The sequence below is a fragment of the Nicotiana sylvestris genome, chromosome 5, assembly GCF_000393655.2.
Source record: "Nicotiana sylvestris chromosome 5, ASM39365v2, whole genome shotgun sequence".
Lineage (NCBI taxonomy): Eukaryota > Viridiplantae > Streptophyta > Magnoliopsida > Solanales > Solanaceae > Nicotiana > Nicotiana sylvestris.
The window spans coordinates 159,905,527-159,926,516 of record NC_091061.1 but is presented as its reverse complement, the minus strand read 5'-3'; the positions used below and the strand labels follow the sequence as shown (position 1 = coordinate 159,926,516).

Genomic DNA, 20,990 nt, shown 5'->3' with positions numbered 1-20,990 from the left:
GATAGCCTCACATACCTTGTATATACTGCCCCAATCTCAAGCTATGCAATTGTCAAAACTCCTTAGTCTACAATAAGAGAAACGATACTATCGTTATCATTTAAGCGTCATAACTATTATGTATCGACCACAACCTATTTTACGATGAAACGGACAGCACCTCCCCTATATATATGACTTCACACCATTCAAAACAATCACCAAACAGCCCAAACAACATCAATAATAAACATATTGAGCCTCCCAAAATAGTCCACGCACAGCCTAATCACTCCATACATACGACGACCACCGTAGTCGTGTCAAACGACCCGGAAATGTTACGAATAACTATCATCCCACAACCCTACATATATATGGTGTTTCTCCACACCCTTCCTCCTCCAAAACTCCACAAAACAGTAGTAAAATATGCAGCCCAACAGCAACGCAAAATAGTCCACAAAACAATAACATTACTACCAAGCCTTTCGATATATATTTCACAAGTTCTAGCTTCAATGGCTTAGCCGCAACTTGGATAATCTTAAATACATATAGAGTAAGAGGTTCCTTACCTTTATACAGAAAGAACAACTCCAATTTGACCTTAAATTTCCATGAAATATCCCTCCAATGCTGCCACAACAACAAAAAAGCGAAACTAGCGATCAATTAGTGTTTTTCGGCACTAGAATCACTTTAGAAGGCTTGAAATCACCTAGGATTGATATTAAGAACATGAGGGAGTATTTACAGAACATAAACCCTTTAAAACAACCTCCCACACGAGCTGAAACGACACAAAAATGAGCAACAACAAGAAGAACAAGAGACTTACTAGCGCCACGGAATTCCCGACACTTGATTTGTGTTGTTTGCCCTTTTTTGGGTCTTGAATCTTGAGAGAACCTTGAGAGGATGTTCCTAGGGTTCTAAGGTCTGAAAATAGTGAGAAGAAATGACTTAAAACGGGTTGGAGGCATCCTATATAGGTCCAAATATCTTAAACCGCCTTAGTGGGCCCCATAGAGAGGTGCTTGCCGCAGTCTCGCGAAAATGCGAATATCTCTCTACTCCGAGATCGTATCGATGAACGGTTTAATGCGTTGGAAACGAGACTCATAGATCTTTAATTTGGTTTGTAGATCACCCTGTAATTCCTTGTAAATAGGAGAAAAGATTAGAAACATTTGACCTAATGTTTAAGTAAAATTATGAACCTAAGTTGAGACAACTTTTGTCGACTTTTGTTTCATAACTCGTTTGACTTCAAGACTTATGATACGGATATTATATGATTAAAATACCTTAATACATGACCTCTTGAGTGTATTAAGCACCGCTAGATTTACCTGAAAATATGAGTTACAACATCCTTGATTCATTTAACTTCTAATACTTGTTAATCACCCTTATACACTCTTGTATCACTTAAGACCAATAGGATTGACTTCTTATCATCTCAAAGATAATTCCTTCTTGGATTTATGTTAACTAATATATGGCATGAACTAACACATGTGGATATGGGTTGTAACACCCTCCCCCCCTTAGGAACATTCGTCCTCGAATGTAAGGGTTCATGGGGAGTTTAAATCATCGTGGATTCCAATGGAAATTTCCGATCAATTTTCCCCTATAAAATGGTCACTAGCAAAACTTGCAAGCAATTAAGCCCAACATATGGCTTCACAAGGCTACACAAAGCATTATGCATATTTACATTATCTACATATCACCATTTTGTATTAAGGAGGAGTATTCTCAAATTATTGCTTACCTCATAGAGCCGTTTCACCTTCCAATGTATCCTGTCTTCCACCAGCATCCTTGTTATCTTCATTCTGGAATAGGTAAGGGTATTTAGACTTCATCTCCTCTTCTGCTTCCCATGTCATTTCTTCCATATTTTTGTTCCTCCACAATACTTTGACGGAAGCTACATCTTTTGTTCTCAGCTTGCGGACTTGTCGATCTAATATCGCCACTGGCACTTCTTCATATGATAGGTCCTCTGTAACTTGTACATCTTTGATAGGGACGACTCGAGAAGGGTCTCCAATACATTTCCTCAACATAGATACATGGAATACCGGGTGGACAAATTCCAATTCGGATGGCAATTCTAACTCATAAGCAACCTGTCCAATCCGTCGAAGAATTTTATATGGCCCGATATACCTTGGACTCAGCTTACCTTTCTTCCCAAAACGCATAATACCCTTCATTGGTGAGATCCTCAGGAAAACCCAATCACCAACCTCAAACTCCAGATCACGACGTCGGACATCGGAATAAGATTTTTGCCTGCTTTGTGCCGTCCTCAATCGCTCCTGTATCACTTTCACCTTCTCAATAGCTTGGTGAATCCAATCTGGCCCATATAATTCTGTTTCACCGACTTTGAACCATCCAACTAGTGATCTACATCTTCTCCCGTATAGTGCCTCGTATGGGGCCATTTTAATACTGGAATGATAGCTACTATTGTAGGCGAATTCTATGAGTGGAAGATGGTCATCCCAATTTCCCTTAAAATCTAGAACACATGCTCGTAGCATATCTTCCTGTGTCTGAATGGTACGTTCAGCCTGTCCGTCAGTCTGCGGATGAAATGCAGTGTTGAGATTCACTTGTGTGCTTAAACCCTTCTGAAAAGACCTCCAAAAGTTAGCTGTAAATTGAGCTCCTCGGTTTGATATAATAGATACCGGCACACCATGAAGCCTAACAATCTCCTTGATATACAACTTTGCATAATCTTCAGCCGTGTAAGTTGTCTTAACTGGCAGAAAATGGGCACATTTTGTAAGTCGATCAATTATCACCCAGATGGAGTCAAACTTATGATAAGAGCGAGGTAATCCAATAATGAAGTCCATATTAATCACCTCCCATTTCCAGGTCGGAATCTCTATATTCTGAAGCAATCCACCGGGTTTCTGATGTTCTATCTTTACTTGTTGACAATTGGGACACTGGGCTACAAATTCTGCAATAGACTTCTTCATGTTATCCCACCAATACTGCTCCTTGACATCATGATACATCTTTGTCGAGCCGGGATGGATGAAATATCAGGATTGATGAATCTCATTCATAATCTTCTCTCGCAACCCTGCCACATTAGGCACACATAATCGGCCCTGGTATCTCAGTGCCCCATCTCTTCCGATCTCAAAAGCCATACTTTTACACTGCTGAATGCTCTCTCTTAATCGTACTAAGATAGGATCTTCATATTGCCGTGCTTTTACCTCGGCTACCAAAGATGATTCTGATGTATTCTGTACAGTAACACCTCCGTCATCAGAGTCTAACAATCTGATTCTCATATTGGCTAGCTGATGAAGCTCTTTAGTCAACCCCCATCTACCTGCCTCAATATGTACTAAGCTTCCCATTGATTTACGGCTGAGAGCGTCTGCCACAACATTGGCTTTACCGGGATGATACAATATCTCGACGTCGTAGTCTTTCAATAATTCAAGCCACCTACGCTGCCTCAAATTCAACTCTTTCTGCTTGAAGATGTATTGTAAACTCTTGTGATCTGTGTAGATGTCAACATGGACGCCGTATAAGTAGTGCCGCCATATCTTCAAAGCATATATTACTGCAGCCAATTCCAAATCATGGGTTGGATAATTCTTTTCATGCTTCTTCAATTGTCTTGATGCATAAGCAATCACATTCCCACGCTGCATCAATACGCACCCCAAACCTATACCTGAGGCATCACAATATACCACATAACCTTCTGTTCCTTCAGGAAGAGTGAGCACTGGTGCAGATGTCAATCGATTCTTCAACTCCTGAAAACTACGTTCACAAGTGTCAGACCACTGAAACTTGGTAGCTTTCTGTGTTAACTTAGTTAATGGTGATGATATAGAGGAAAACCCTTCCACAAACTGCCTACAATATCCTGCTAGCCCTAGGAAGCTGCGGACTTCTGATGGTGTTGTAGGTCTCGGCCAATTCTTTACTGCATCGATCTTCTGAGTGTCGACACTAATACCCTCTTCAGATATCACATGGCCAAGGAACGCTACTGAGTTCAGCCAAAATTCACATTTGGAGAGCTTAGCATATAACTTACGATCCTGAAGCGTCTGTAATACTATCCGCAAGTGGCCCGCATGTTCCGCCTCCGAACGAGAATATACTAGAATGTCATCAATGAATACAATCACGAACACATCAAGATAGGGCCTGAATATAGTATTCATGAGATCCATAAAAGCTGCTGGGGCATTTGTTAGCCCGAACGACATCACCAAGAACTCAAAGTGCCCATATCTTGTCCGGAAGGCCGTCTTTGGAATATCCTTCTCCCTAACCCTCACCTGATGATACCCTGAACGTAAATCAATCTTGGAGAAATACTTGGCACCCTGGAGTTGGTCAAACAGGTCATCAATTCTTGGAAGTGGATACTTGTTCTTTATAGTAGACTTATTCAACTGTCGATAGTCGATACACATCCGTAACGACCCATCTTTCTTCCGCACGAATAGGACTGGCGCACCCCAAGGTGAGGTGCTAGGCCTAATGAAGCCCTTATCCAGCAAGTCCTTCAACTGCACCTTCAACTCTCGCAACTCTGCCGGGGCCATTCTGTATGGAGGGATAGAGATCGGTTGAGTGTCAGGCAACACATCAATGCTAAACTCAATCTCCCTTTCAGGAGGAAGGCCTGGGAGTTCATCTGGGAAAACATCTGGAAATTTGTTGACCATGGGGATTGATTGTAGAGTAGGCGGCTTCACCTCCGCATCCCTAACGTGAACGAGATGATAAATGTAACCTTTTGAGATCATTTTCCTTGCCTTAAGATAGGAAATAAACTTACCTTTTGGTGTAGCAATGTTCCTTTTCCATTCAATGACGGGTTCACCCGGAAATTGGAACCTAACCATCTTCGTACGGCAGTCAACATTTGCATAGCATGAGGCCAACTAGTCCGTTCCCATTATCACATCAAAATCAACCATTTCTAACTCAAATAAATTTGCCGAGGTTTGACGACTACAAATCATCACAATACAACCTCTATATACTTTTCTAGCAATCACAGAATCTCCTATCGGAGTAGATACTGCAAGGGGTTTACTTATCAATTCAGGTTCAATGCCAAACTTATTAGCCACAAAGGGTGTAACATATGATAATGTAGATCCCGGATCAATCAGCGCATATACATCATAAAAAAACACAGATGTAATACATGTAACAACATCTAGAGACGACTCGAGATCCTGTCGACCTACTAGAGCATAGGTTTGATTTTGAGCACCACTCGAACTCGGCACTGCACCTCTACCCCTACCACGACCTATCGACTGCTGAAAACCCCGTGCTGGAGGTTGAACTGATGAGGAAGAACCAGACACAAATCCAGTCAGCTGAGCCATACCATCACCTCCTCTGTTAGGACAATCCCGCATCATATGGCCAGGCTGTCCGCATGAATAGCACGCATCAGAACCTCGACGACACAGTCCAAAGTGGGCCTTGCCGCACTGATCACAATGTGGTGTTGGGAGTCTCATCTGACTAGTATCCCTGTGATGTTGCAAGCCAGATGCCCGCGAACTCTGACCTGGACCAGAATAGGATCGATCATATCGAGGCCTCTGAAACTGTGGAGGAGCACTAGCTACAGGTGGCGCCGAACTCCTCGAAAACTGTGGCTTGACGCTGCCTCTGAAGTCATCAGAATACCCTGCAAATCTCGCCCTCTTATGCTGGCCCCTATCCTGCTCCCTAACTGCCCTCTGCTGGCGCTTACGATCCTCTAGGGTCTGGGCATAAGCTTGAATACGGGAAATATCCATGCCCTCCACCAAGGAGGCTGTCGTACACTCATTTATCAGATGTGGTCCCAACCCATTCACGAACATATGCACCCTATCACTCATCTCGGCCACCATATGGGGAGCATACCTTGCCAAAGAATCAAACTGCATACTGTACTCTCGCACACTCATATTACCTTGTCTAAGGTTCAAGAACTTATCAGCTCTAGCTCGTCGTATCTCAACTGGCAAGTAGTGACGAAGAAAGGCCTCAGAAAATTCCTTCCACACAGCTGGAGGAGCGTTCGGACCCCTGGATCTCTCCCAACTATCATACCAGAGAACCGCTAAATACTGTAGCCGATAAGAAGCCAACTCTACTGCCTCTGTATCACTAACATGCATAACCCGAAGTGTACGATGAACCTGGTCAATAAAAGTTTGCGGGTCCTCCTTGGGGTCTGATCCGGTAAACACTGGAGGGTCTAAATTAATAAAATCACGAACTCTCGTACTAACTGGTTTCTCAGCAACACCTGTATTCTGCCTCTGAGCCTGAGCAGCTACCAAGCTAGTCAATAACTGCAAAACACTTTGCATATCCTGGTCTGTAGTGCCAGATGGAGGAACTGGAGGTGCTGGGTGCCTCCTAATATCCTCTGGAGGAGACGGGGTAGATGAGGTATGAGACGGCATCTCACTCTGAGCCTCACTTTGGCCTGCTCTGGCTTGGGGCACCTGACTGGTACCCTCTCCCGCAGCTGTATCAAGCCATCTACTAATTGTTTGCTCCCTAGTCGAAGGCATCGCTAAAAGAAAACAAGGTGAATATTAGAGACAAACACTTACGACTCAACTCTACGCACGATCTAGATTCAGGAAGAAGGTAACAACCATAGATGTCATGTAGCCTCCTGATTATAAATGTGGCGCGCTACACATCCATAATCAAGACTCTACTAGACATGGCTCATAGACAATCCCTAGGACAGACTTGCTCTGATACCAAGTTTGTCACGACCCAAACTAGAGGGCCATGACTAGCACCCGACCATACTTGCCGAGCACCAACGTACATTTCATCTAACCTTCATTATTATTTTTTAGGGCTGACGAGATCAATATAAATGGTAGACCTGGATCATGGACAACCAGCAATAAAATATGACGGCATGAACATACATAGCAGGGGATGACCAGACAATCAAGAAACTACATATAAGGTATGAGCTACCACGCTACCATGAAAGACTATATAACAAAAACCAGCCGACAAGGCATACCAAACTATACATGAGTCGACACTTGTCTATGAGCCTCTAAATGAACATAAGTGCTGCAACATAGCCGGAACAGGGCCCCGACATACCCATAATGTCTATAACAAAAATGCATACCAAGACCAAGGCAAGTCCGGAGAAGGGATCTCGCCAATCACCGCTGAACTGGACAGCCTACTGTGGTGGGGGAGCTGCACCTGCCTGTCTATCAGGACCTGCAGCACGACATGCAGCGTCCACAAATAAAAGGACGTCAGTACGAATAAAGTACTGAGTATGTAAGGCAGGGAACCATAAATACGATCAGTAATGTAAGCAAGGATAGAGAATATACAACCTGTAACATCTTAGTACCTCTGAGGGCTACTGACATGAAATGCATGATACATATGTATAAATACATAAACCTTTAAAACATTCGCCTCTGTGGGCATCATCATCATCATATCGTACCCGGCCATAATAGGCTCAGTAAAAAACGTACCCGGCTATCATAAGGCTCGGTAGAATCGTACTCGGCCACGTGGAGCTCGGTAAAACCCAACTGATCAGTGGTTGCACAATAGGTGTCGTACCCGACCAACTATAGCGTGGCTCGGTAGAGTAAAATAGATACATATATATAATGCATGCTCGACTCATGGAATCACATTCTAAACCTTTCGGAGTGACGTAAGGTTGGTATCCTCTGTACACGTTATTAGGACTAACTCTTCACTATGAACCTTATAAGATTTAGGAAGTACGAACAACATTGATAACATAAGAATAAGAGAAGTAACATTAACATCAATCGTTCCATAAGAGGGAAAACAATGTAAGTACTGCTAGCTTCTAAGAGTAGAGTATCTTGGAAGCTCGTTCATTACATTATGTACAATCGGAGTCGTGCAAAAGAAGGAAAGGGATAGCCTCACATACCTTGTATATACTGCCCCAATCTCAAGCTATGCAATTGTCAAAACTCCTTAGTCTACAATAAGAGAAACGATACTATCGTTATCATTTAAGCGTCATAACTATTATGTATCGACCACAACCTATTTTACGATGAAACGGACAGCACCTCCCCTATATATATGACCTCACACCATTCAAAACAGTCACCAAACAGCCCAAACAACATCAATAATAAACATATTGAGCCTCCCAAAATAGTCCACACACAGCCTAATCACTCCATACATACGACGACCACCGTAGTCGTGTCAAACAACCTGGAAATGTTACGAATAACTATCAGCCCATAACCCTACATATATATGGTGTTTCTCCACACCCTTCCTCCTCCAAAACTCCACAAGATAGTAGTAAAATACGCAGCCCAACAACAACGCAAAACAGTCCACAAAACAATAACATTACTACCAAGCCTTTCGATATATATCTCACAAGTTCTAGCTTCAATGGCTTAGCCGCAACTTGGATAATCTTAAATACATATAGAGTAAGAGGTTCCTTACCTTTATACAGAAAGAACAACTCCAATTTGACCTTAAATTTCCATGAAATATCCCTCCAATGCTGCCACAACAACAAAAAAGCGAAACTAGCGATCAATTAGTGTTTTTCGGCATTAGAATCACTTTAGAAGGCTTGAAATCACCTAAAATTGATATTAAGAACATGAGGGAGTATTTACAGAACATAAACCCTTTAAAACAACCTCCCACACGAGCTGGAATGACACAAAAATGAGAACAAGAAGAACAAGAGACTTACTAGCGCCACAGAATTCCCGACACTTGATTTGTGTTGTTTGCCCTTTTTTTGGGTCTTGAATCTTGGGAGAACCTTGAGAGGATATTCTTAGTGTTCTAAAGTCTGAAAATAGTAAGAAGAAATGACTTAAAACGGACTGGAGGCATCCTATATAGGTCCAAATATCTTAAACCGCCTTAGTGGGCCCCATAGAGAGGTGCTTGGCGCAGTCTCGCGAAAATGCGAATATCTCTCTACTCCGAGATCGTATCGATGAACGGTTTAATGCGTTGGAAACTAGACTCATAGATATTTAATTTGGTTGGTAGATCACCCTGTAATTCCTTGTAAATTAGGAGAAAAGATTAGAAACATTTGACCTAATGTTTAAGTAAAATTACGAACCTAAGTTGAGACAATTTTTGTCGACTTTTGTTTCATAACTCATTTGACTTCAAGACTTATGATACGGATATTATATGATTAAAATACCTTAATACATGACCTCTTGAGTGTATTAAGCACCGCTAGATTTACCTGAAAATACGAGTTACAACATCCTTGATTCATTTAACTTCTAATACTTGTTAATCACCCTTATACACTCTTGTATCACTTAAGACCAATAAGATTGACTTCTTATCATCTCAAAGATAATTCCTTCTTGGATTTATGTTAACTAATATATGGCATGAACTAACACATGTGGATATGGGTTGTAACAGTGGGGAGAACCTGTTCGGTAATTGAGCAACTGTATCTCTAGGCCTCCTCACGCCGACCCTGTACCGAAGAAGGCTTCTCAACCTTAAAGTCATCGTGACCGAACAACCATCGGGAATGAATATCTTCAAGGGAGGATCTTCCGCCGGTTCATCAACAACTGTATCGGGTATGGTCTCCTCGACCTCAGTGGTCGGTCGTGAGGAAGAAGGAGCATCCTTTTGAGGAACAGATTTTGAGGTTTTTGCCATTGTTATGTAAGAAAAAGCTTGGAAAAGATGGAGAAAGATTGAAAGTTGAAGGATCAGACTTGTTGGCTTGAGTAAAAGATGAGTAAAAGTTTTTGCAAAGTACTGAAGAACCTTGAGTAACAAAGGTAAAAATGCTAGAGCGTATTGAATTCCTGAAGGTACGAAGGTAGAAGATTTAGTGTAAAGTGAAAAATGGACAAAAGAGGGGGTATTTATCGGAGTTCGGTGACGTTTCGCATCCAGGGATAGGCGATCGGCGGCTGACATGCATTTAATGCCATTGTGACATGACCGACGAGACGTTTTGGGTGTTTTTCCGTTTATGTCACGATGTATCGAAGTAGGAATCGGGAGCTCATGTCGTTTCTCGTCATTTACTCTTCGAGAAACGAGGGAATTATCAGTATATGAGTAAAACCGGGCTCATAGTACACCCCAATCTCCGACAAGATAAGCCAAGCTCGAGACATGATGACAAGGGACCGAAATCGAGGCAAAGGTCTCATCGAGTCAGAATCCGGTGGCATGACGCCCTCCCTAAAAAATAGCGGGGTCATGATTCGGGATCGGTCCTAGCCTTGAACGACTTCGAAGAATATTGTCGGGCAATCAAGAACGGCCAGTAGAAGGCCGTGATATCCGTGACCGACTAGATATCACGGCCGGGATCTTAGCACGTATCGATGAAGAACCAGCTATCAGTTAATTAGGAGATTTTTTACCTTTTATAGAATTGTACCTAAAGTAGGACTCCCCTACTATATAAAGGGGGTCTGAAATTCATAACAAACATTGTAACACGCATTCCAAAGTAATATATTATTATTTTCTTTGTAGCTCTTTTTCTTGTTCATCATTGCTGGCCATTGTGAGCCCGGATTGATGGTGAATATACTGGAACTATCTTCCTTGTGTGGTTTGAACTCATTTTATCTTTGTTTATTCAATCTAACTCAATTTATTGCTTTGTATCAAATTAATCCGCGTATTCTTAAAATTACTTACAAATTTAATTGTTATTCGATTTTGAGGGTAAATGTATATTATATGTTTTTAATACACATATATACAAAATTAAATATTTTATAGGCTATTATTGTTAAAAGGCTAAAAGTATATATTTCTCAATTAAAAATCTGAATCACTTTGTTTTCATTTTTACAATAATAGAAGACTTATTTTGATTAAATAAAATAAACGGCACTACTTGTTGTGAGTGCTAATTTTCATCTTGTTGGAATAAAGAATTTTTTTGAAGATCACATAATTTAATTCTCTATTACGTCTCTAATATGATTATTTATTTTTTGGTCCGTTGTTAAAATATTTTGGTTTTTCACCCGGTATATAAAAATTTCCCTTTCCACATTTCAAATGGGATTTTTACGAAACTATTTCACTGCATTTGCTGCCTTAGCTTCAAAGCTTCTGGTTTCTCGCTATTAATTAATCTCACTCCTATTGAAGCGCGTGTTTTCCATATCCCATTCTTCAACAAATCGAAGCCTTTTCTTTGTATCCCTCTCAACTTCGATCCAATTTCTCAAATTTTATTGCGATTAACAATCTCCAGATCTCCGATCAATGGCGAAAGAGTTCAACGTCCCGCCGGTGGTTTTTCCGTCGGGCGGAAACCCCGGTCCACAACAACGTCGACTTCCAACGGCGCCGTTTCAGCCGCCGAAATCATCAAACCCTAGCATACCTTTCATGTCCTTCGATGTAGGATCTGCAGCTGCTTCCACTTCATTTTCCACTCCTCAATTCGCCTCCACCACAATCGGCGGCGGTTCGACGGGTTTCGAAGACGAGCCGCCGTTACTCGAAGAGCTAGGAATTAACACAAAACAAATTTACCAAAAAACCCTCAGTATTCTCAATCCCTTCCGCGTCAAATCAGATCTTCACGAAGACGCTGATCTGTCCGGGCCTTTTATATTTCTCATGGCATTTGGGCTTTTTCAATTACTTGCAGGAAAGCTTCATTTTGGAATTATATTAGGCTGGGTTATAATGGCTTCGTTGTTTCTTTACGTAGTGTTCAATATGCTCGCGGGCCGAAATGGGAATTTGGATTTATACAGGTGTGTTAGCCTGATCGGTTACTGTATGTTGCCTATTGTGATTTTGTCCGCGATCTCGTTGTTTTTGCCTGGTGGATTGGTGATTAAAGTGGTGACTGGAGTTTTCGTGATATGGTCCACCCGGGTTTGCACTAGGCTCGTGGTTGAACTGGCATCTTGTGGGGATGAACATCGTGGCCTGATCGCGTATGCCTGTTTCTTAATTTACATGCTCTTCTCTTTGCTAGTGATATTTTGAACTAGATTAATGTGTTTGGTATATTGCTATTTATGGCTCAGTCCATTTTTAGTTTGTTAGTTCTATTCTACAAAGTTGAACATAGAGAACTGAATTATGTTAGTTTTAAATTAAATGCACGATTTGTTATAGTGGGAGGAGATTTTGTGGTTTAGTTTCTTCCTATGCTTTGGCAGGTTTTAAATTTCTTGAGATTCTAAATGTTAAATGAAGATGTACTTTCGTTTTCTGGCTTCATTATTCCTAGGTCTGAAAGGAGCTATTTTTGCAATCTCTTGCTTTTTCTAGGATATTCAAAAGATTTATGAGTTCTTTCAAATTTGCTAGAATATATTTAAAGATGTTTTTTACATTATCCTTCATTTATTGCCTGTGGACTAGGAACTACCTTACCATTAAGAAAAAATTTCAGTGGTGTTGATATATTATGTATTTTGCATTCCACTTTGGTTGGATGCTATGAAGATTATAAAAGGTCTGATTGTAGTGTGAGCAAAAAGGAGTGAAATCACAATGAAACAGAGAATCTAACTGTGGAAATGCAAGCCTTGATCCATTGAATCCATCTCTCACAAAACTTCATTTGTTTCATAATATCAAATAAAAAAGGCCAATGAACAAAAACCTGAAGAAGATACGGAAAGCTAATCCCTTTATGCGTAATCTAGACAGTTTGGCTTGAGAGGAATAGAAGATACTTTGAATGGAAAAAAGTGTCAATTTTTTTTGTAAAGTAAAGATGTATGCAGAATTTATCTTATTGGCATGGTGTAGATCCTGTAATTAGCACAGATGATTTCTTGGACTTGTTAGATTCTGCTCTTGGTCTTGGGTAATCTGAAAACAAGTCCAACTTTTTGTACTCCGTTTTTGGTACCTTGCGGGTACTGATTTTATCAATAAAACTACCTTATCAACAAAATAAGTAAAATCACAATAACTTCATGAATGATATGTGTGATGGTGGTTAACGATGATTGAATTCTTATGTGTCATCTGTTAATGTGCCTTCTTATCAGCATAAACAACTCAGTTGGGTGATTTCAATTCCTGCACATTCACCTCTTCATGCATATAGTAGAGAAGTTTAATGGCAACTAGTGATGGTAGAGCAAGTTGGAACAACCTAATGATGGTAGTGCTGTTCCCTGATCTAGAGAAAATATAAGATATTAGACTCAGGCTACCAATGAATAGCTTCTCGAGGCATGGAGCCATTTCATTTTGTGTGGGGCAGTGAGTTATACATTTAACTTTATGATCCAACCTTTTGAGTCGGTTATTGTGCATTGAAGCTTATAGTTCTTATCCAGAATCTACCTGATGCTTTGTTTTAGTAACTACCGGTAAGTTCTTTGTCAAGGTCTAGGTCTAAATGTTCGGACAGGCTTGTGGTTAGAGATTTTAGAGGATTGGGGCCAACTTTTTGTTGATTACTGTGTTAATCTGTTAATTGTTTATTGATTAGTTGCAGGCTTACTCAGATTAAACTTGATTGTTTTAATCAGTGACGAGATGTCTTTGTAGTTTATATTAAAGAATGCCCCAGATTTGTTGAGGTGGTCAAGGGACTTGTGATTGAATATTTTCTTATTCTAATAAGATCCACAAAGAATGTCTTCTTGCATTAACATACATTGGCATGGAGACCATCTCTTGTACAGTATATGTAATGCCTACTTGCCTCCATGAATTTGTCTACAGTAATGTGAACATGTGATATGATAAGGTTTATGGTATTAAAAAGAGTGTTTTGCATTTATGCAGCTAGTGGACAAGCTGTTTTCAGCTAATGAGCAATGAATTCTGCAAAGATTTAGCTTAGTCATTTATAGATACTATTGTGGTGGATCCAGCATTAAGATAAATGTTCTTTTTATATCAATAATATTCTTACATTACCTATCAATAATACCTAATGTGGTGGAGAAAATAAGATCAAGGAAGCAGTTGATTCAGTGACCTAATTTCTCATTTATTTTTGACCTAGTTTGCAAAGAAAGAGGTGCCCTGAAGTAAAGGATCTGATTGTGGGAATTTCTTTTTGTAATGAAGTAAAGGATCTTTTGGTTGAAAAATTGGTCACTGACCTTGTTTTGCCTGCTTCCTCCCCCCCACCCCACACCCCTCCCTTCTTTTCTTTTTTTTTTTTGGACAAGAACTTAGTTTTAGGTTGAATGAATATTGTGGAATAATATACAGATGTTCATCTGCTGACCTATTTGCTGATTTGTTTTGGGGTTAGTCCTTAGTTTGCTGAAAGGAATTATCATCAATTTCAGGTTTCACACTCTCCTTCTCCAGATATTTTTCCTTTATTTTTGCCTCAATAGTTTTAGGTTGAGCAAAACATCACCTTAACCAAGAGTATGGAGCAAACTGTAGCAATTTTCTGCAATTCTATGTGGTTCCAGCAGATTGTGCTGTTATTGGTGCCATAGGCACTTGAGGCTCTTCTAGCATGAGTAATGTCTTTCGTCGTTTTGTCAGTGCTCCTTTACATCTTGTGGCCTGATACGGCCAATGTATCAGAAATTTTCCTCAATGTCGTTTAGCTTGTTTGCTGTCTACACGTGACTCTCGGTTCTCTTGTTATCGTTCCTTCTTCATATGCTAAGTTGATTGCATGAAGAACTGCTACAATATGTCAGCAATTCCGAAGTGAAATCCTACCTAGAACCACCATACCAACTCATGTCAACTTTATTGTGCCCTCATAGTTATCTTCTAAACACCTTCCAGCAGATCCCATGCCTAGCACCGGATAGATCTTTCTTTGATTTGTACTGGTCTTTAAATGTGCACTGCATCTTCCAATTCTTCATTGCAGTTCTTTCAACAGATAATTGACTTGCTTATACATGTCTTATACTGAACTAGTTTTTCAAAAAAATATCCCAGAGATGTGTAAGGAATAGATCAGGTTGGGCTGGTTGGCTTAATCATGTTGTTGAATCTAATCCAGTCTACTTTTTGCTTTTTACCGTCTTACTTGGACCAGTATAAATCTGTTCCTTAAATGAAATGATTCACGAAATCATTTTTGTCGCAGAAGACCCTCTTTTCTTTTTGATAACCGTGACATCCATAAAAATAGCACCGACTAGTTAGTTTTTGCACTTGTAATTGAAAAATTGCCAGCATTTGCGAATCATTGAAAAATAGTCATTGTTTTGTTGAAGAACGGAAAGTTCCAGCATAATATGCTGGATTATAGAGCTCCTGCGTATAAATTTTCATCATATTATGTTGGAACTCTAGCACACAGAAAGTTGTAGCATAATATACGGAGCTGGAGCTCCTTCGTATAATTATGTCAGTTGGCACGCGGTACGGAACTTTGTGGTTATGGACTCGGTCAAATATCCTTCTTCGGGACAGTGTTCTCATGTTTAAATGTGCATGTTAGTCAAACTTCTACCGTTGGTATAGTTTGCAATGGCATTTCCACCTAGATCCTGTTCCTTTACATTGTTTTAGGTGTGGCCGTGTTGTATAATCCAATGATTAAACTTTATAATTGCTCTAAGTTTAGCTGGCGCTAGTAAAACACACTGTTACTTTTTAATGGCAAGTGCCAGAATTTCACTACAAGCGAAAGATAATTTGGCTCTAACATAAAAATTAAGGAGTAGTATCTATTTTCGACCGCTTCCTTTCAGGTTTTACTCTGCTGGCTCGATCCGAATCAAGGGAGTGGTAGTATTGTATTTCAAATCAAAGGAAGTAGTTGTATCGTACAAAACTACAAATTAATAATATGGGGTACACTATTTATCACTTTATTATTATTATTATTATTTTATTATTTAATTTATCTCTTTATATATACCTAATTATGTTTATGTAATGTCTTTATAATATTAATATTATATCTTAACTTTGGTGTATAATTTTGATAAATTAATTTTCGTGCATTTATTATTTTTATGTAGAAATGACAGTAGATGAAAATCAACGATTTCAAGAATTTTTATTTCGACATAGAAGAATTAAGGACAAAGATGCTCATTTTGCACTTCGTAATCCATTAATAGATCATCTATGGGAGAATACTAGAGGTTGAAGTTGAATATTTATCTAGTATTTCGAATGAATTTTATCGTTATGTAATATGTATTTAATTAATCTTGTATCGCAATGATTTCACTTTTATTTGAATTATTAGTTAATCTATAATAATTGCTTACAAATTATATTATTTAAAATTTTATGGAATTGTTTTAATTATGGAAATTACAAATTAATAAAAATAAAATATGGAATTTGTTTAATGGAAATTAAAAAATGAAATTGAAATGAAAGATAATAATATAATATAGAAGAATTAGAAGAATATAAAAAAGTTTGGGGAAAAAAATGGGGGAATGGTTGGAGTAAGTTGTCCCCAAAATGGGGAAATCCCCATTTTGGGGACCAAAAATGGGGTAAAGGTTGGAGATGTCCTTAGGAAAATATATTTAGAGATTAATATAAAATATAGTTAAAAATGTTTGCATAATCCCAGTTAAAAAAAACAATTTTTTTTTAAATTTATGTAGTAGTACTATTTAATTATATTATTGCTTCTCTATTTCCTCGGGGTAGGGGTAAGGTTCTACGTACGCACTACCCTCCCCAGATTTCACTAGTGAGATTTTATTGGGTCGTTGTTGTTGTATTTAATTATATTATTCTTTTCATTTTATCAGTAATAACATGCTTTTACTGATATATAATTTCACGGCATATTTAAAAACCACAAGTTCAAAAATAACTTATTGTTTCTTAATCAGTAGTAATCTTTCCAGCATGGTGTTTAAAAAAAGAATAAAAAGATCTCGTCTATCTAATTCTATAATCATCGTAGCAAACTTATCTTGTCGAATAAAATAATTTTTTTTTTTTTTAAGGAATTACTTCAAATTGCATCGGCAACTGAAAAGGATTTTGATTATGTAATATTGTAATTATAGATGAACCAATATGTGAACCAAATGGTTAGTGTAGTCAGAATTTTAATCTAAAATGAAATTTAGGATTATGTTGATCTAACGTTTGGTTATTAGTATTATTACCTGACTAATATGTGAACCAACTGGTTAGTGGAGTCAGAATTTTAATCTAAAATGAAATTTATGATTATGTTGATCTAATGTTTGGTTATTAGTATTATTACCTGACTAATATGTGAACCAACTGGTTAGTGGAGTCAGAATTTTAATCTAAAATAAAATTTATGATTATGTTGATCTAATATTTGGTTATTAGTATTATTACCTGACTAATATGTGAACCAAATGGTTAGTGTAGTCAGAATTTTAATCTAAAATAAAATTTAGGATTATGTTGATCTAATGTTTGGTTATTAGTATTAGGTAATATTGGTATCAAGTTTATACTAAAATTTTGGTATTATTTATCTCATATTGGATATGTGATATAAATATTCGAATTAACTATACACCGATAAAGTTTTCAAAACGCAATATTACCCCCACTTAAAAGCCCTTTTTCATTGTCATTACTTTAACATTCAAGTTACTATTGAAAACAGAAATTCATTCAAGTTTATCTAGCTTCGTACCAAACACATGTTATGAATAATTGGATTATAAAGTTGTATACGGTCGAAATCGGAGAGCTCGATTTCGAGGATTTGATCATGCCCCGAGCTCGAGAAGCTCGGAGTAAGAATCGAGCCTGGCCGGGATGTGCGCACCTCGAGTAGCAAATCGGGGCTCGTCATAATCTGCCTCGAGGTCAGTCCAATCTTGGTGACACTCAAGAAAGAGCGGGAATTTCTCAAGAACACGTGGATCGGGACATAAATTATAGGATAAGATTTGTACGAAATAGTACGAGTCCGTACTAGGTCACTATACAGTTGTACCAATAGAATTCTTTGCCATAATTAGGAATGTACCATATTAGGGTTTCCCTCTTCTATATAAAGGGGACCCCAATCATTTGTAAGCATCTTCTCATTGAGAACAATAGAATATTCTACTCTACTTTTCTCGTTTACTGAGCTCACAATTGTCCTTCAACTTTATTGTTTTTACTTTATTGTTCTTGACCCAGCTCGAGGCCCCCGATATGATCGAGCTCGAGGTCCCTACTGCTCTAACAACACTGGTTTGGTTCATCAATTCTTCTTGCTTAAACCTAACATTACTTGTATATTCACTAGTATTGGAATGAATCACATATCTTTAAAAACCACAAATTATATTTAATTGTTGCTCACATTTTTCGAGGTAAACAGTTTGGCATCCACCGTGAGGCTAAAGATAATAATGATTATTTTAGTGCTAGTTTTCTGATAACACACGTTATTCTTCACACTTTTTCCTGTCAAAGATTCTTTGATTTCAGGCTAAGATATGTCTAGCTCAGCAAACGCACCCGTGCATGGAAACAACGGTCTGGATCCCACGGAGAAAACAATGCAGTAGCTTCAGGAACCGGTGCGCCACCGCTAAACCCTGGGGTAGCACCAACACCTAACCCCATCGATGATGGTTCGCACGTTGCCATGCACGTCGATTTGGACACTGATGTCGAAGGGAGTGTACGCGGAGGGGATCAACCTGACGTTCAAAGGACACAGGCTCAAACAGAAAGAGAAGTCAGTCTACAAGTGATTTTTGAAATGTTGCAAGCACAACAAATTGTTATCGCCCAGTTAAAGAGTCAGCAAAGAACTCCGAGCATGGCTGGGCCAGAAACCGCTCATCGTGTTGAGCCAACCTCGGAGAGATCAAGCAACAATGGCTCGGGTACTGACCCCACCGTCATGAGAATGCTCGAGGAACTCACAAAGAGAATCGAGTCGGGAGAAAAAAAGATTGAGGACAATGACAAAAAGGTAGAAACATACAACTCAAGAGTGGACTAGATACCGGGAGCGCCTCCGATTTTGAAAGGACTGGACTTGAAAAAGTTCGTGCAAAAACCATTCCCACCGAATGCGGATCTGAATCCCATTCCGAAGAAGTTTCGGATGCCATACATCCCAAAATACAACGGGCCCACTGATCCCAATAAGCACATTACCACGTATGCTTGTGGCATAAAGGGAAATGATTTGAAAGATGACGAGATTGAGTCTGTTTTGTTAAAAAGGTTTGAGGAAACTCTGTCTAAGGGTGCCATGATTTGGTACCATAACTTACCCACGAACTCTATTGACTCGTTTTCCATGTTGGCAGATTCATTTGTAAAGGCACATGCTGGTGCCATAAAGGTTGTGACAAGAAATTCCGATGTGTTCAAAATAAAGCAAAGGGATGACGAGATGCTGAGGGAATTTGTATCATGTTTCCAGTCAGAACGAATGGAGTTACCACTGGTCTCCGATGACTGGGCAGTGCAAGCCTTCACTCAGGGGCTAAATGAACAAAGTTCAGTAGCCTCGAAGCAGCTGAAGCAGAACTTGATCGAGTATCCCGCCGTGACTTGGGCAGATGCGCATAACAGGTACCAATCAAAAATCAAGATCGAGGATGACCAATTGGGAGCCCCCTCGGGCTCAGTTTATCCGAGCAAGTTACTAGCGAAGGAGTCAAGAAATGCAGACAAGGAGTCAAGGTCGAAGAGGGAAAGATATCAACCATACGTCGAAGATCGAAGGAACATTTCAAGGCGTAACATACCTCGGAATGATCGAAGAGCAGATCGAGGTCAAAGTTCCTGGGGACTCATGAGCAAAATCGGGTTTGATAGGCACTTGGGACTGGTGGAAGCACCCCGATTGTCAGAATACAACTTCAACATCGATGCCTCAGGGATCATCTCAGCCATTAGAAAAATTAGAGATACTAGATGGCCCAAGCCCATACAAACAAATCTTTCTCAGAGGAACACCAACTTAATGTGCAAATATCATGGTACTCATGGTCATAGGACCGAGGACTGCAAGCAGCTTAGAGAGGAGGTAGCCCGATTGTTCAACGAGGGGCACCTTCGAGAATTTCTCAGCGACCGAGCAAAGAACCATTTCCGAGAAAGAGACGCAAATAGGAAGAATGAACCTGAAGAACCTCAACATATCATTCACATGATCATCGGTGGAGTTGACGCCCTGTAAGGACCCATATTCAAAGTATCCATCATAAGTGAGAAGCGGACTCGGGACTACATGCCCGAGGACACCCTCACATTCAGCAAGGAAGACATCGAGGCCTTATCTCAGCCTCACAACGATGCACTGGTAATTTTTATCCTTTTAAATAAAGTTCAAGTTAAACGTGTTCTCATGGATCCAGGTAGTTCAACGAATATAATCAGGTCAAGGGTAGTGGAGCAGCTCGAGTTGCTCGATCAAATCATACCAGCATCTCGTGTCTTGAATGGCTTCAACATGGCGAGTGAGACAACAAAGGGAGAAACCATCCTCCCAGTCAACGTGGCCGGAACCATACAAGACACCAAATTTCATGTCATCGAAGGTGATATGAGGTATAATGCTTTGCTTGGATGGCCATGGATCCATAGCATGAGGGCGGTGCCATCGACCCTTCACCAAATGATGAAGTTCCCGACAAAGGATGGCGTAAAAACAGTATATGGAGAATAGCATGAAACTAAGGAGATGTTTGTAGTACACGACTTGGCACCGGTATATATACCATCCACATCGGAAGTGTCGAAGGACAAACAGGTGGCCAAATAGCAATTACAGCATATGCCCTCGGTTGAGCCCGAGGGACAGGTGGTCAATGAACAGGTGGTCGAGGACGAAGAAGAAGATCTCCTCACGCCCTTCCCCCCCCCCCCGAACCTTCATTGCCCCCGAGGAATTGGATGTGATGAAGTCCACGGTCGAAAAACTCGAATAGTCCATATTGATCGAATATCTTCCAGAGCGAAAGGTATACATGGGAACGGGGCTAACCCCCAAACTTAGGAAAAAACTCATTCAATTTCTTATCAATAATATTGATTGC

General features: G+C 39.7%; 2 protein-coding genes across 2 annotated transcripts; both read left to right on the top strand.

The window, feature by feature from the left end:
• Positions 1–11,125: 11,125 nt before the first annotated feature.
• LOC104238486 (uncharacterized) lies at positions 11,126–12,297 on the top strand. The gene has a single exon (XM_009792845.2). The coding sequence runs from the start codon at positions 11,323–11,325 to the stop codon at positions 12,058–12,060; it is 738 nt and encodes a 245-aa protein (XP_009791147.1). The 5' UTR covers positions 11,126–11,322; the 3' UTR covers positions 12,061–12,297.
• Positions 12,298–20,182: 7,885 nt separating this feature from the next.
• LOC138869568 (uncharacterized) lies at positions 20,183–20,620 on the top strand. Its single transcript, XM_070147195.1, has one exon. It carries the CDS (start codon positions 20,183–20,185, stop codon positions 20,618–20,620), a length of 438 nt encoding a protein of 145 aa, XP_070003296.1.
• Positions 20,621–20,990: the final 370 nt, after the last annotated feature.